This window comes from Phaethon aethereus (assembly GCF_964289735.1).
Source record: "Phaethon aethereus genome assembly, chromosome: 3".
In the NCBI taxonomy this organism is placed as follows: domain Eukaryota; kingdom Metazoa; phylum Chordata; class Aves; order Phaethontiformes; family Phaethontidae; genus Phaethon; species Phaethon aethereus.
Window position 1 is genome coordinate 115746492 of NC_138576.1, and position 17551 is coordinate 115764042.

General features: G+C 49.2%; 1 protein-coding gene across 1 annotated transcript in view; it reads right to left on the minus strand.

Annotated features, from left to right (window-relative positions):
- Positions 1-16050, minus strand: part of ACSS1 (acyl-CoA synthetase short chain family member 1) — a gene marked incomplete at both ends in the record, with an annotated part of 34839 nt that extends 18789 nt beyond the window's left edge. Inside the window, 3 exons of the mRNA XM_081998487.1 lie at positions 1002-1201; positions 12212-12308; positions 15756-16050. Of these exons, the coding sequence (XP_081854613.1) occupies positions 1002-1201; positions 12212-12308; positions 15756-16050 (592 nt within the window). The remainder of the gene's footprint in view (positions 1-1001; positions 1202-12211; positions 12309-15755) is intronic.
- Between the last annotated feature and the right edge of the window lie 1501 nt (positions 16051-17551).

Sequence of the window (17551 nt, forward strand, 5' to 3'; positions counted from 1 at the left end):
GCTTTAGCCAAACAGCTCACGTACCGAAACCAGTGCAAGACTTCCCATGACCTTAGTGAACAAGAACCTTTGCACCTCTCTCATCGTCTCTTTGGGGCTGCATATAGGCATCCATTGCAAACTGAAGTGAACAGTACCAAACTCAGTAGCCACTCGGAGGTGTTACCCTGCTCTGAGATACCTGCAGCCTTATGAAACTCACCTGTACCTTGAGGGGAAACCTCCTGGAAGCCACAGCACACAGCAGCACTCTGGCAGAGCACTTCAAATTGTACCACACTATGCCGTTACAGAGCTGTGGCTGCAGAGAAAAGGCTCTTCAGCCCATCACCTCCACACAAGTGGCCAAAAGTGAGGGATAACTAAAACATGTACTTTCTCTCTACAGATTAACTCTATAAAAACAGGAAAAAAAAGCATGAGTTCCTGCAAGACTTGTTCCCTCATACTAGCCATAAAAAAACTGATATGACTGCTAGGACATGAGCCACTTGCTATTTTGTTCTTCTGCTGGTATTTTTAGCATTACTTTTTACCTAATCACACTACAAGTGCTTTGGGCTAAGAACAGCTCGCTCTGTTGGTACAACGGCTAACAGAGCGGGGGCAGGCTGCCAACACTTCCAGTGCTATACGTAAATCACAGTATCACAATTGAGACTGCAGAAATAGCACTATGCTGGAGTATCAAAGAAACACTGCGATTATACGGCAAAAGAAGAAATCAGGCCCCATTCCTAAGGTCTGGTTTTCCCTCCAGCTTCACTGCTGTCTGGCAGTAACCCGGCACAGACTGAAAGTTAAGCAATTTATATTTTAAGGCCAGAGGATACTGCATCTGCCACTAAGGAAAAGGCTCTTCACAGTACTTTGCAAAGAAGAGTGAACTATCCTGCCAGCTGAAAATGACCCCTTTCTCCTTCTGCCAAGAAAACACAGAATTGGGATATGTCTTGGAGCACTGTCCAGAGGGGTTTGTTCCCCAGTTTGTATCTACTTACAGTCCATGATCCTCCCAGCTAAGGACTCTGCACTGAATCCAGCGAAGACCACAGTGTGAACGGCACCAATCCTGGCGCAAGCCAGCATGGCTGCCACAGACAAGGGAGACACGGACATATAGATGGCCACCTTGTCCCCTTTCTGTATCCCATATTTCTTCAGGGTGTTGGCAAGACGGCAAGTCAGATCCAGAAGTTCCCTGCGGCACAGAAGCAATGCTGTCATGCAACCACACAACCTGTTCTACGTGGAGGAGCAAAAAAAGGATGAACCTGAACTGAGCGAGGCATCGCGATCACCTCTGGACCTCATCATCTCAGCAGTATAGGGCACTGTCAGCTTTTGCATCTTAAAGAAGAGTGGCCTGGGGTGTGGTGAGAGCCAGACTGCTCCTGCCATTGGGGAGAGAAGAAAAGGGGGGCAGAGAGCCACGCTTGCTGCAGAAGCACGAGCAAGAGCCACAGGCGCTACCCAGAGCTGCCAGGCTCTGGCACAGGGAGAGCAGCCAGCAAGCCAGTGGCTGTCCTGCTGCCTCCAGAAGTTGGTGTCCATTTTAGCCATCCTTGATGCCTTTTTTACGTTTTACCTTTCAGTCAGAAGCTATTGGGAACACATGTGGGATAAACACAAGATGAAATGGAAGTGTTGTCCAAAGACTGTCCAGCACTGTTTACGTTGGGGAACTGCTGGAAATGCTCCACAACTAGTAGCTTCTCTTTAAATTGCCAGGGTAAACAACGCATTTGCATGCATAAGAAAGAAAAGAAGTCCCAAGACACTTGTGCGAGTGGCAGATTTTGCAAGACCCTCATCAAAGCCGGATCACCCGCAGCCCGAATTCCTCCACTGTCACCTCACCCAGCCACGCCGCAGAGCGCAATGGCCTCGCAGAAGAGAGATACTGCTCCGAGTAAAACCGCAGCCACTCCTGCGTAGAGAAACTCGGGAGCACCGAGAACAGGAACAAAGGCTCTTTTCACAGGGCTTGCCACTGCGACGTGCTGTCTTAATAGCAGAAGCGTTCCTCCAGGGAACAAAACAGCAGTGCGTGGGCAAGGACTCGCACGTACACTTATCCTGATGCCTGCACAGGGGACAACACGATTGCAGGCATGCCTGGGACCAAGATGCTGTCATGAACTGAACAGCTCTGTGTGCCTGCTGTGGAGAAGGGCTTTGAGAAGACAGGTAACTGTGCCAGGTGAGGAGTGGCCTCATGCCAAGGAGGGAGGTGACCCTCATGAGGGGCAGCAGAGCACCCCTTACTGGTGCCAACCATGGGCTCAGAGGAGAAGACTCACAGAGACCGCCAGGAATGAAAATTGTCCTCTGGGTTCAGGAACTCACTGAATACTGAGGCCCAGAGGAGAGAGGCATCTTCTACTCCCCAGCACACTCACCTTCAACCTGTCACCTGTGAACCCTTAAAGGTCTGTAAGCTACACCACCAGGGACTCGAAAAACTGTTAACAAACAAATTAATTTGGGGCGTCTGCATTACATAGTAAGCCTTAAAGCATGCATCTACCAATGTATCCTTCTCTCCCAGAACTGGCCTTTCATAGCTGTGAAAAAACAAACAAACAAAACTAGGGTTGTTTTTTTTTTTGAACCAATTTTCAGCTAGTGACTAAGCTGCAAATAAAATTAATTGTTTCTGGTCTGTCAAAAGTTTTTTCATTTCTTTTTTTTAAACCAATGTAAGTTGGAAATAGGCAAAGCCCAAGTGCTCTGCTTTGAAAGTGTCCTAACAAAACCACGGACTGAGAATAACTTGGCATCTTACTCCTTTAGGATAAATCTCCATCTGCACTGTAAGGGCAGTGAAGCAACACGGCCATAGAGAAAGTATGAAGACAGATACAGTGATTGCTGGAGGGATACCACTCCCCTGCCATCTTTTTGAAGAGAAGGAAAACAAGCCTTGAATCCCAGCCACAGCACTTTGTGTTATTTATTTTAAGACTGTTCCTGTAGCATCAAGTAAATAGACGACTGCTGAAGCACAGGAACTCAGAGAGATGGCCAGGCGTGCTCAGTGCCTGCTCTCTGGCAGTAGCTGGCAACAGCTGCCACCACAGAGTGACCACGACCCTGCGGAAAGCAGATATGAAGTGGCTTTACCCCAGACTAAATTTCCTCCTAATCCCTTACAGCTAGAGATCGGCCTAAACTCTAAAGCACAACATTCAATACCTCTTCCCAAGCTCTTCATGACCATGCACGTTCCTGCTATATACATAAGTCTGTTAGATGTATTATATTGCTTACTTTAACTAAGTTCATGAACTGAGTGACTCCATGCAATAATTAATTCCCACACAATGTTTGTTTTTGTGCCTTGTCCTAAAAAGTCACATCCTCTGGTCCAGAATTCACCCGATGCTGCATTAGAGAAAAATTTCACTGTGGATAAGTATTAAAGAGGCAGAACAAAACCAAGCTGCTCAACTGCAGAGCACAGGAAGTGAAACAAGCCCCAGGCAAGCAGTTATGAGAAAGCAAAATAAAAACCACTTATCTGCGATGGAAAATACCCAAGTGCATTCAGAGCTGCAGCTCTTCCTCCCGAACAGAAATGCCAGAAGAGTTCTGGCAAGGCCATCCTTTCTCAGCAACTCCACAATTTGCTTGCTTACTCAGGACTTGGTGACCGTGATGGCAGAAGCTCTCATTGTTTTTTTTTTTATGATTAACCCCAGTTTAACATTTTTTTAATGGAAGTGTGTGGGAAAGCTGATAGACAGGAAGGATCAAGTCTTCACCCCCGGATCTGTTCACTTTGTCTTCTCCTTTGTGCTCTGAAAGGCCAAGATAGGAAGACTTGGTGGTGCAGCACATGGGGGAACGGACACAAAAGCAAAGAGAAGGTGAAGCCAAGAACTCCAACAAATCCACAAATCCCTGAGCATCAGATGTGTCTTCTGGCTCCTGTGGCAGCAACTCGGGCTTCCCCTCCAGTTCGAGAAAGGGAGTTAGCAGAAATGCTGCATCAGGAATCCTTCCCTTGACTCCCTCACTCCTTCACACACGTTTTGCTATCTAACAGGCAGCAATTAGTACATGCCAGCAGGTTACACATTTCCACTACTTAACCTAGACACATCTCAGGGTGGAAGGAGCACCCTGCGGGGTCGCTGCCCTGCAGAACTGGGTGGGACAGACCTCCATGAACTGCACGAGAGGAAACCATGACCGCTACCCCCCCGACCAGCTACTGCTGCCAAGCTTGGCGTTGCAACCCCTCCATCACACAAGGTTGAAAGACCGCAGAGCAATTCTGGCCTCGGGCCCAGCACCGCCCCGCCCTTGGCACAGAGGCAACGCCATCGAACACCGGTGGGCTGTGCGCAGGGAAGGATCTGCCTCCCGCCCGCACCCAGGAGGTGTGCTGGAAGCAAGGCACCTCCACCAAAAACCACCAGACACTGAACAAGAGGTAGACGCTGTCACCCTGGAGCTGATGAGACAGTGCAAAAGAAGGCACCTTCATTTAATTTCCGCCTGCACTGAAACATGGGGTACAGAGGAAGGGTAGAGGAAGCTTCGAGTAAAAACATCTACCCTGAAAGGGCTCAGCCATTGCCAGAGAAGGGCAGAGGGTGGCCGAAGGGTCAGAGCAGATGCACACTGCTTCTGCAAACCACAAGAAGAGAAAGGCAAAATCCCAGGCGATGCTCACGGAATTGCCACCTCCCCGCACTCCAAAGGATTTCCGTGCAGCCGTCCAAGCAGACAGTGCAGAGCCGGGCACTACGCTCAGCGCAGGCAGGCGGGACAACCAGAGACAGACAAAGCTGTGGGACACACAGAGGGTCCCGGGACGCCCGGCTCCCTGCGTGCCAGCCAGGCAGACAACAGGAGGGTCTCAGCAGAGCCGCTGCAGAAGGAAATGTGCCACAACAAAAGGAAGCGCCCAGCCCCTCTAGAGACAGTCAAGAAGCTGCAAAGTCAGTTCATGGCACAACGGTCTGCAGCACCTCTGCAAAAGCAATCGTAGGAGTTGAGGGCAAGTAAGAGAGCAAATCGGGCATACACCGCTCCGGTGGGTAAAGTATCAGGGTGGAGCTGAGAAACAAGGAAGGACCAACCAGCCAGACCCAGGAGGCAAGGCCGTTTGCAGAGGAGGAAAAAAAAGAGTATATACAGCATGTGCTTTTAAAAGAAAGCAAGCCAGGGAGATGGCAGGCACATTAACGAACATGGGCAGGGAAGGTGAAAAATTATGTCACATGGAGGAGACTCTAGACTTGCTTTTGGAAAATGTTACCTTTCAACTAAAAATCCGGACAAGTCCAACCCATTCCTTGTACTGCATGTGTGAGGGTAAATAGCTGCTGAACATGGATTTCACGTGAATTTACCCACCCCAAACCCTCACCTCCAAAATCAGAGGGAAGCATGTTCTTACCACAACGACATGTCTTCTCACAGCGCAGGCGACACACTGACAGGCATTAAATGACACTCACAAGATCTCTATGGAGAGAGCTGGCTCATGCCCCTGTGCCAGCAGGAAACATGAGCAAGGAGAGGCTGGGTTGCACATAAATCTCCTCCACATTCGTAACAACCACCCCGTTGCAGAGCTGCTGTCGTGGTTTAACCCCAGCCGGCAACTAAGCCCCATGCAGCCGCCCGCTCGCTCACTCCCCCACGGTGGGACGGGGGAAGAGAACCGGTAGAGTAAAAGTGAGAAAACTCGTGGGTTGAGATAAAGACAGTTTCATCGGTAAAGTAAAAGCCACACGCACAAGCAAAGCAAAACGAGGAATCCATTCACCACTCCCCATGGGCAGGCAGGTGTTCAGCCATCGCCAGGAAAGCAGGGCTCCATCATACGTAATGGTTACTTGGGAAGCAAACACCATCACTCCGAACGTCCCTCCCTTCCTTCTTTCCCTCCCCTCCCAGCTTTATATGCTGAGCATGACATCATATGGTATGTATGGTATGGAATATCCCTTTGGTCAGTTGGGGTCAGCTGTCCCAGCTGTGTCCCCTCCCAGCTTCTTGAGCACCCCCCACCTGCTCGCTGGTGGGGTGAGGTGAGAAGCAGAAGAGGTCTTGGCTCTGTGTAAGCACTGCTCAGCAGTAACGAAAATATCCCTGTATATCTACACTGTTTCCAGTCCAAATCCAAAACATAGCTTCATACTAGCTTCTACGAAGAAAATTAACTCTACCCCAGCCAAAACCAGCACAGCTGCTCTTGGGTTTGCTCTCCCGACCCACTGTCCGCTGATTTCCATCAGCTTTGGAGCAAGCCCTTCACGTAGCTGTTTCATGTCACGGCCTGCTGGAAAACCATCTCCTTTCAGGGATAGAACAGTCTGCTCCTGTTGTGTCCCTGCAGCCCTGAAACATAGTACTGCGGTGGCAAGCAACATGCCACAGACTTTGTAGTGAGTTTGCAAGGTGTTGGGAATGCAGCTTGTGATGCTCGCTCCAAGTTCTTCTTGACCTACCTGCAGCCTTGTTTCATTTGGTTTAGCTGCAACAGCAATTCTTCTAATTGACCAGGTAACCATGGCTAATTTTTTTTATGTGCTTATCTTTTTATGCTACCATCATGGGTTTACATAGCATAATGAGGTAGTATAAAGAAATACAGGCTTGGTATAAGAGGCTTTGAGAAGTGGAGGCACGGGACGTGGCATGAAGGAGAACAGGCATGCGATGACAAGAGATGGAGTACAGGCTTGAACTGGTGTCCCCAGGCTGTGAATGACCAGTAAAAGAAACGTTGTCTGACGCTGGACAAAAGTGGTAACCAACCGGTCCTCATTCTGTCTTTTTCTGTAATAATTAGATTTTAACTAATAAGATTAGAATGTTAAGGGCTCAATTATACTAAGAATAAACTCTTATCTCTCTCTCTCTCTAAGGTGTGCTCCCTTTTTCCCCATAAACAAGGCTTTGGGCATTAACACTGTTCTCCACTAAAGACTCATCACCCTTTACGCAGGCATCTCCTCAGCTATCACAGCATCCCTTGTAAGCACAAGACCTGCAAGGCTCTCCCCTCAGCTGAGCCAACAGATCACTGCTCAGGCCGGTACTTCTGTATAATCTAACAGATGCAGCACTTCTCTCCCTATCTCTACAACATCTCTGTTCAGAAACTACCAGACCATATTTCTCCCAGATCCCTCCCCAGATACAGTGGTGCCTGCGTTTCAAAAGCCCATCGCTCAACGTCTGGAACAACAACTCCTGTAAAACCCATCATCGACACATGGCATTTCTCTGACGCATTTTAGGGATGCCTGGCAGAAACATTTTTCCAAGAAGTCTGATGCTATCTTTTGCCACAGCAAAACAGCCTGCTGCTTTCTAAACAAAGGAAGCCAGTTCTTTTTACATCAGAAAAAAATCACATCAAGACCTCCTTTGGGAAGCAGCCTTTTGCAAACTGTTTCTAGACATTTTCCTAATATAATGCCGTATACGGGCTTTGGCAGTGCCTGTTTAGGAGGTTCAGCACAAGACATGTTCTCTGCTGTCTCAGCACTAAGGCTGGGTTCAGTATTTCTTGCAGCAACCAGTTTATTTCCTAGAACCATAGTTTGGATCGGGCTGAAACTATTTGAAAATTCAGGTCAAATGCCCCAAACAGGTTAGTTTAAAAAATAAACAAACAAACAGATCTGGGCATCTCTCAGCCCAACACCCTCATATCTTACCTCCTAAGACTCAACATTTTTTTCTATTTTAGTGAGAATAGCTGAAAAATACAAAGCTCAACGTGAGGCTTTTTTAGCTGTAGGTTCAATTGCTAAACTGAGCACAATTCTCCAGCCTTCCTGCAGACATCCTGAACCCAAGGCAAGGAAAACCCCTTGTGGCCTTTCTCAGGTGAGAAAGTGAAAAGTCCCTGAGCTGCCTTGGATGGGAAAAGCCGAAAGCCTGGGCAAGATTTACTTGCAAGTTCAACCTAGGAAGCCAAGACTGGAAAGAAGGAAAAGAGTTTGCTGTCAATGAGAAACACCTTCCACATTGCACAGCCTCATAAGTACCCACATGGTTTCCAGCTGCAGTCTTCACAGTGATCTCTAATACAATTTCAACTATTTCAGCTCGGGCAGAGGAACCACCATCCGCTGGCTTGTTAAAGGCACAGCTGTGATGTGGCTAATGAGAATGTCCAACCATGTCTCCTCTGCACATTCCCACCTACCTAGGACCCTAGGAAAATCTACCTAGGACCCTAATTTCTGGCCCCCCAGCTTCTGCTTTCCTCTCCCTACTTTGTATTTTGCATTTTGAACATTTCATCTCCCTGCAAAATTTTCTGCACTGGAGTGAGCTCCTTTGTAAATTAAAACCCTTCTGCTAAGACTCAGCCTGCAACTCTTTGCAAAAACAGGTTAACTAACACGTACCGCTGCCTACTGCTTTGCACGGCTCCCTTCGGCAATATCCATAGGATTTCACAGCGCTAGGGAACACTGGCTCACAAGCGGCTAATTTGTGGAGACCGTGGTAAACAAGGGAACACCGGAGAGAATAAATAACCCCATGTCGGACAGAGGGAGGTCTGGCATAACTTCAGCTGCTGTGTTTAACATTCCCTGTTGCTGAGCTTACAGAGGCTGCAACCCCACAGCCACCAACTCTGCCTGCTTAAATAAGGCACTTGATAATATAGTGCCCTTTAAAACCCAGGCTCAGCAACACGTTGGTGAATTCCTCCACAAGGTTTCAAAGCTCCTGGACCCTGACAACATCCCCAGAGCAGGACAAAATGCTCCCAGACGGGTTGGACCATTCTGCTGGCTGCTCACGGCAGCACACTCCTGTGGGCTAACTGCAACTTTGCCACTGCCCTATCAATGGGTTTATGGTGGTTTAGCCTCTGGAGAGCCAGACCTCTCTGATAACAGATTAGCGTGACCTGTCCCTGCTTTGCTGCAGCCACCAAATCCCAGGAGGGTTGCATGCCCTGTTGTCACACAGCAGTAAAAAAACAGTCTCCTGCCTTCCCATTCAAAACTGGAGATAACATGAAACTTAGTTGAATTTCTACTTGATAAAAAAGAAATCCAGAGAGAGGAAAAAAGCAGAAGAGGAGCCAGGGAACCTTTTTTTCCCCTGAAAGGCCGAGTTGCAACATCCAGAGAGACAGGATAGCGAGTCAGTGATTTCATCAGTGAAAAAGATCATTACAACTGAGGTTGTGAGGGCACCAATCACCATTCAATCAAAACTGAAATGTTTCACCCATGGCTTTGTGTATCTTTGCCAACACGGAGATGTTTGAATTCCTCTCCTAGCAGAGAGCACTCGAACTCAGCGGCACGAACACAGCACACCTTGCTGGCAAGTGTATGTGGGGATGTGGACTGACTTACGGCACAGCCCCACCAGCTCTTTGCCCGCTGCAAGTGAGGCTGTTAGTGGGGCAGCAGAGGAAAATGGAGCCTCTTATTTCTCCCAAGGATGAGCAAGCTGGGACAGTACTTTCCAATGCAGCTGCGTTTTCTTGCCAATGCACGGCGGAGGCCCCGCTGATGGAGGCTTTCCCCTTCCTCAGGGAGGAGGAAGCCTGTTCCAGCCCTTTTCCTGCACGGCCGCCTGCTTCCTTTGCGGGCTGTGATGGGAACGGGGCCAGCACTCAGCTGTTTTCTTGCCCCTGACAGCTCCCCAGAGGAGAAGGGAGAGCACCCATGCCAGCAGCCACATCTTTCCTTGTGCCACCCTAGGCTTATCTATAAGGAGAAGAAGCTCACAGAAGCAAGCTTTACCAAGCAGATAATGCAACAGACTGGTGCCTTGTACTTCTCTCCACGTAAGCCCTGGACACCTCCCAGCTAGATTCCAGGACCTTCCTCAAAGCTGGTCCATGAGGCAGTGGCCAAATTAAAGTCTTTACCTTCCTAGCACACAACTTTAAGGCTGCTGTCCCATTAACAGCACATCCAGATCCTAAGGAAAGGGGCACATCTTCTCTGCCACCGACACCCGTTTGGGTCCTCCTGATGTCCAGCATCCCTCTCACTCCCTCTGTACACTGGGGCTGGCGTGCAGAGGCCACCCTGCTACAGAAGGCTCTCGGAGGATTACTCAACCGGCATCACAGCTTCTGAGACACCTCTTTCTCTTTTTTCCCCTCACAAAACTTCTAGCTAAAACAAGACGCTACTGCAAAAAGTTTTCAGCTAAGCTCAGCCTCAAAGGGAGGTCAGTGCCAACACATCTTGGAAAGCTTTACTGTCCCATTTAAAACCTTTAAAAATGTACCCCAAAGATCACAGGAAAGGCAAATCTTTTGGTTCTTTCCTTGCGTACACACCCGTATAATATCACTGTTTTCAACAAAGCTATTCCTGACTTAATGAGATAAGCAGAGAACCAAGTGACCTGTTTTTACCACGTGGTAGGACCAAAGTCTCTTGAGAAATTGTGTCACTGGAATGCAGTCACATCTCACCAAGAGTATCAGGCAGAAACAGGAACATGGCTATCAAATACAAGCAGAAATCTTAAAATAGAGGTTGCCAACTTGCCTTTCACTTGGATGTTCTTCCTTCTGGTTGCTAGTTACCGTATCTTTGTAAGGCTGCACAAAGAGGGATTCAGTTTTCAGATGTGGGTTACTTGTCTTCAAGCCACAGCAACCACAAAGCCACAGGCTGAAAATATGCTTTCTTCCAAATACATTTTGACATGGCCAAGAAAAAAAAAAAGTTCTGTTGCACTTCAGAAAGGCCTTCTCGTATCTCCAGAGATCCTGAGAAGAAGGTTTGAGGGTCTGGAGCAGCTCAGCACATTTCAAGTAGCAGTCTAAGGGGGAGGCTAGAGTTGCCTTAAATATGCTCTCTGATGGGTTGCTTTCCTTCTCAGGTTAATCAGAGCACAATTCCCACCTCTGACCTACCCCCAGTTTCACACCTGGGGCACGAAGAGACTGGTCAAAGTACACACACTCTGGGAGAACCTTCTATTCCATCTCCTTTCCTACCTCCAGAATGGCAAAAGCAAAACTCAAAGCATTTAGCCAAGCTACCCAGGTGGTTACAACACATTTGTATCATAACATGCCTACATAGCCTGCCAAATAACACCACCAAGATTAAAACCAATCCACTTCTTCCACAGCTTTGTATCGGATAGTGTTTATTTCTGTTGCATGGAGCACTAACCTCTCAAAGCTATTTGTACACCCACTCCTCCCTGCTGACCAGCTTCCTCACTCCAATGTATAATGGAGGTGAACCAGACCACCAGAACTTCTTTAGACTCAAGGAGCTCCAGGAATCCCAACTATCAACAAGCTACAGAAAACACTTCTACAGAAAAGTAGAAAAGCACCAGACGCCAGGACTTCCTATGTCTCTTCTGCTTTCCGATCCAGAAGATCAAACATCAGCTCCCTAAAATACGCCCTGAGGAACGTACAAGTCTGGAAAACCAGAGAGATGCTAGAGAGACAGATGATGTAAAAGGCATTTTTGCAGGCAGGCCTGTCTCCTAAATGAGGACACATCGCAGGGAGAAGAGAAATATGCTTGAAAACTGCCACATTCTAACAGACCCTACAATCTATAGAAGTAATTACAAGGTGGCATCACTCAGAGCAGCCTCAAGGTTGTCCTAAACTGCACTGAGGATGGGGAAGAGGAACACAGGGAGCTTCAAATCCCCTCCAGCCAGGACTCGGTGTCATGCTATTGACTGTCAACACAAGATGTCTGCACCAAGCTATTTGCTGCTGTGCTGAAACTGAAAGCTGCTCACAGAAATTTTCCCATGAACACTTCTAACGAGCCAAAAGAAAACTGGCAGGCGAGAACAAGCCAGGGAGAAAAAACAAGCCTTTCTCTTCTAAAAGCCCCCACTTAAAGACACGGAATCTACAAGCAGGCCTGATTAATGCCATGACCAGAAGATGATGCCAGATCTCAATGTGAAATTTTCAGTAGCTGTCGCTACCTTACATTCAGTGTACCTCTCGCCCTGTAATGTTTATTATACAGGTGTCAAAGATCAGGGAGCTCTCTCCATGAAAAGCCCAAGGGAAGAATATCATTTCTCAGTGGGAACATGCCTCCGTTTTTCAGCAGATATCTCATCATGACACCCCAGTGCTGTGTCCTATCTTGGAAGAAAGCAGAGTTTCACACAGGTCCGATTTCAGAGCAGCAGCTCTTCTCCCTGCCCCACCACACTGCCAAGCATCGTAAAGCATCGTCAGAAGGTGCCATACCTGTACGTGACACGCACTGCTGTGCCAGGTTCATCTCTCTCCCAGATCAAAGCCACTCTGTTCGGAGACTTTTCGACGTGTTGATCTAAGCAATTTACTGTAAGAAAACAGAGCATTAAACAAAGCCTGATCATATGGCAAGGTGCTCTCTCTGAACTTAGCTTGGTCAAGCATAACACCAAGCTAGTCTGAGATGAAACATCATTTGTTAGCTAGCTAGCCACACACTCATTTATAACACTGGAAGTGATAGTATTTGTAGCACTAGTAAAACTGTCCTTTGCCATATCTGTAGTATGCAAATACTACAAAAACTATACTTAATTTGTACAGCTGCCTTAGAGATGGCATCCCCAGAAGAGGCCTCAGCTGATTCAGCTCAGCTTAGCTCCACTGGCTAAAGCTTAAACCAGCCCAAATCTCTCCCTTGCTCCCAGCAGCACAAAGACAAGACATTATTTGATGTTTTTGCTCCCCAGAGCAGCATTTCACTGCATAAATCTGACAGACTGTCTTCCCCAGCTTGCATTTTTAGTACTGCATCATTTTAATTTTCTAATTAAAGCTCATGTGAAACATTTTTATTCCAGGGTATAACAGAAGTGCCGAATCTCAGCTAAGAGAAATATCTAAAACTTTAGGATCTAGAGTAAACTCCAAGAGTAGAGACACCTACACGTTACCAGACATCTGGGAAAGATGAACATGTCTCAAGCTGTGTACTACACCTCCTGAAACTTACAGATATTAAATGACCTTCTGAAGGTGCATCTCTCCACCCCAACAACTTGAGGTAGAGGGAACCTGAACAACTACATGAGATGCTCCCTCAGATTTAGGGAGAGCACCCACCCTGAAGAAACTTACAGAGAATCCACCCAAGAAATCTGCCTGCATGTTCAGTAGCAACTTGCCTGATGATTAGAGATTAACCTTGTAAAGTATTAATTCCAAGCCTAAACTATGCTTATTTATTTCATTATAATCTTCCAAAGGCAGTTACTTTATTTCAATAGACAACTATTAAAAACCAGTCAGGCATACTCTGTATAACTCAGAGAAAACCCATAAAAAATTGCTGAGTTTCATATCATATTTCCTGGAAACATTAATACTGGTGGGGAAGGATTTCATTTTTCCAGATAAATTACGTGCAATGAAAGCTGTCTATTGCTGTCACAATTTGTAAAGTTCTTAAAATTCAATTAAGTTTACTTATAAACCGCAGCCTGGGAGTCAGCTTGGGCTGTTCAGTGATCACAGCCAATTTACACCACCACAGGAAGGGTGGGAACGAGCCCCTGAAGGTGCACAGGGATAGGAACCCCTCAGAATTTGGCATATTTCATTACAAGAACAGCTGTCAATCTCAAAAATATGAACAAGCACCTTTCAGCTGTTTAAAGTCTATTTTTTTAATGTAAATTCCGGCAGCAATACTATAAAAATAAAAGAGATAAAGCCATTTCTTAGGCCATCCTAATACAATATAGGAGGACAATAATAATAATAATTCCCCATAATAATGGGGAACACTTTAAGCAGTTATACACTGGTTTCCTCTGCCATCCATCCGTAGGTAGTTGGATCTGTGGTGGCTTGGTCCACGACCCTTAGCAACTCCAACCTCCAAACTCATTGCAGCAACACCCTCACAGATTGCAACATGCTACAGTAAATCACATTAATGGGGATTCATTGCTTAAGCAGCATTTCTTACTTGTGAGCAGCCATACTAGCCTTCAGAGGGAATTTATGTCACAGCCAGCCCCAGCTGAGCCCAGTGAGAGCTTTAGCTCTTTGCTCAGTAAGAACTAGCAGGTGAACCAGAGCCAAATGCTGTTATTTCCTTCCTGATCTCAGGCTTGCAAGGGCCTTTTGCTCATTTTACAAAATAGAATTTCGTGACCTTCCCCTTACTACTACACCCTAATGGTTTCTCCATAAGTTTTCTTGCCCCCTCAACAACGCTTGGAAACAATTCATTTCAGCAAGACATGCTCCTGAGAACCCAGTGCCTTGGCTGGAAGTGCAGTAGTTCGTCGGGTTATTCTCCTGGCTGGGAGTTACAGTGCAATAAACTCAGAAGCACTGAAGCTCGGATTTCCCCCAAATCCTACCGCAAGCTCTCCCCAAGCAAAAAGCAGCAGATGACTGAGTTGCCTGTGGTCCAGCTGTGTTGGGAGATGGGCACACAAGATGCTCTGGATCAGGGGCCTGAACTGTTGCCATGTTCCCGTAACCAGTGTTCAAATCAACTATCAAGGGACAAAAACCAGAGGCTCCTAGTGGAAAACTCGGCTGTGGACAAGTACCATCTTCATCATGCTTTAAAAGCAGAAAACCAGCAATAGCCAAATGGTTTCACTCTGTTTATCTGTGTTTCAGAGGTCTACGACTTCTTTTTACCTATGCAAACAACAGTAAGTGGCATTTAGTTAGTGCTTGCTGAAAAAACAGATACAAGACATGATCAAAAATCAGGCCCTGTATTATATACCTGTATTTCAGACACCTGACACATGTGGGATGCAGAAGAAGGTGCTGATCCCACTGTAGAGAGGAAGGAAACAGATCCCTGAAAGTCTATGTGCTCAGCCAAGATCTTCCTTTCAGTAGGAATCAATGAAAACAGAGTCTGGCTAAAATCCCTCCGATCGATGGGTGCTGGAAGCAGGGCTGTACACAGACCTCTGTCAACTTGGAATCCGCTGCTGGGAATCATCTCCTGGGAGGAGACGCTTCCCTGCATTCTCTGGAAGATCTGAGGAGGGTTTGCTCTTTTGTTGTGAAAAAAGGTGGCCAGAGATCGTTACAGCCCCTGCACTACCGAACTGGTGATTGAAGCACTCTTCCAGGAATGGAAAATAAAGGTAAGAAACGTACATCCCTTTTAAAAGACTTCACCACCGAGCTGTACCCTAGAGGGGGCTAGGGCTTACTCCCACTGGATGAAGCAGGGCCACAGCACAGAGGAGCCTTCAAGGCAGATACGGCCAGGAAAAAACTCAGAGGTAGTTGGGACTGTCACGGCAAGTTTTCCTCTTCCTTCACGTGAAGTGGTGAAGTTGGAGGAAAAGACCGAGCTCCTCGTTCAACAGAGAGAAGAAGCTGCAGCTTCCCCCGTACGAGATGGGGCTCGCACCGTCCCCACCTCCGCCTCCCCGGCGGGTCGGCGCAGCGGAGCCCACCACGGGGCCAGGCAGGTCCCCATGCAGGGCCGAGGTCGCGGCACCGCGGCCGGCACGGCGCCGGGGCTACGCCAGGCTCCCCGCCGAAGCGATGGGCGCCGCCGGGGAAGCCGCGCCCGGGCGAGAGGCTTAGCCCGGGGTTATCCCCGGCTTCGGATTTTCTCCCCGCTGCCCAGCCATTCCGCAACGCCCGGCAGATCTTCTCCGAGCGCCGCCCAGCCGAAATGCTCGGGCTTTTCCCCCAAAGAGGAGGCGCTGGCGAAAACTACCCCAGTGGGAAACCTCCCGGCCAGCCCGAAGGCAGAAGCGGGTGGCGCCGGCGGGGCGGCCCCGGGGCGCGGGGGACGCCTTACCCGAGACGTTGAGGCGGCCGCCGAGGAACCAGCGGGCGGTGCCGGCGGCCGGGCCGGCCCGGCAGGCCGTGTGGAAGGGGTTGTCCCAGCGCAGCGTCCCCCGCGCCACCTCTGCCCAGAAACCGGCGGGGTCGCGGGCCGCCCGCTCCTGCCAGACCCCGTACCCGCCGGGCGGCAGCGCAGCCGGGCCCCCCGCGTCGCTGCAGCAGCGCCGGGCGGCGACCGGGACCCGTCCTAGCAGGAGCGGGCGGCTGAGGGCGCGCAGCACCCGCGCTCGGGCCGCCGCCACCGCCATGGACCGCAGCCCTGCGCCGCCGTCGGGGCCGCGCCCGGCCCCGCCAGCCCCGGCACCGCCCCCGCCCGCCGGGAGAGACCGCCCGCGGGGAGGGGCTGCCCCCAGCGGGGCGGCTCCGGCAGCGCCCCAGGGCCGGGGGCATCCTTGCACCTCTGCACCCCTGGGCGCATCCCACACCCAGGGGCACCCCTGCACAGGGCCCCGGGAGCGCCCCGCACCCAGAGAGACACGCCTGCACCCTCACGGCCTTGGGAACCCCCATAGCACTCACACAGGTACGCTCCACCCAGAGAGACACCTACCCAAATGCACCCCTGTGTCCACACAGCCCTGGGGAGCAACCCCCCTGGCACCCCCAGAGTCACCTGCAGAGGTACACCCTGCACGTACACCACCCGGGGAACACCCCCCGCACAGCCATGCGGGCAGAGGTGCGCCCCTGCACACACCCTTATCACCACAGACACAGGGGCCCCGGTACCGCCATGCATTTGAGCACACGCAGCAACGCTCGGCGCACAGGCACGCTGTCCTGTCATCAAATGATGTCCGTCACCACGCGCCTGGATTCCGACCACGAAGTCAGCACAGCAAAGGCACGGTCCTCAAACGGCGTGCCCAGCCCTCACGCACAGTGCTTGCGCACGTGGGTAGGTGGCGAGCACGGTTGTGCCCTCACGCACTGCCACGCGTCATACCCCTGTCCCCTCTTTTGTCGAAACGGGGTAAGTCTCCCTAAGTAGGTACACATCCACTTTTCGCTTGGCAGCCCTGCAAGCATCGTCATTACCACAATGTGGAGCTCCTGGCTTTGGTATCACGACGCTCCTTCCTCCATCTTAATCTGAGGACCAGCTTTAACCCTGACTTTACAGTGCAAACCCTCAACAACGAGCTGTGAGGTTTTACAGCAGGTAACACAGAGCTTCTTCCCTGTGCATGGCAGGGACCTCTTTGCTGGCATGAAGAAACTAATTCTTTTAGGCAGTTTGTTCCAGCCTCCCAGCACAGAGTTTGAAAACTCGTATTAAAGCGGCAAGGTCTGAGCATCCTTAAGAAATGCCAAACTACCTGAGCGCCAACTCAGCTCACTCCCAGAGTTTGGGCAGACAAAGCACACTTCACGATCAAGGTTAAAAACTTGAACCTACTCTTTATGCTAAGCTGAAGCTTGTTCTGGCAGTGGTAGAGACAAGTAGAGTTTTCTATAAATTTTCCCTATCCTAGAAATATCACCAGACACTTTATCTAGGTAAATAATAATACAGATTTTATCAGGATTTGGATTTCTGGCACTTCTGACATTTGCAGCTGTGTTTTACAGGTAATGTGCAAGAATAAATATACTCTTAACTTCCTCATAAAGTTAATTAAAGTTAACTGCTTATACAGCTCAGCGCTCCTTCCTCGTGTGTTTCAGTTTTCCCAAGTGAAAAGTTACGAAGAGCAGCACGTTTGCCACTTGGTGCCAGACAGGAGTATAGAGAGCTCTTCAGCTTTC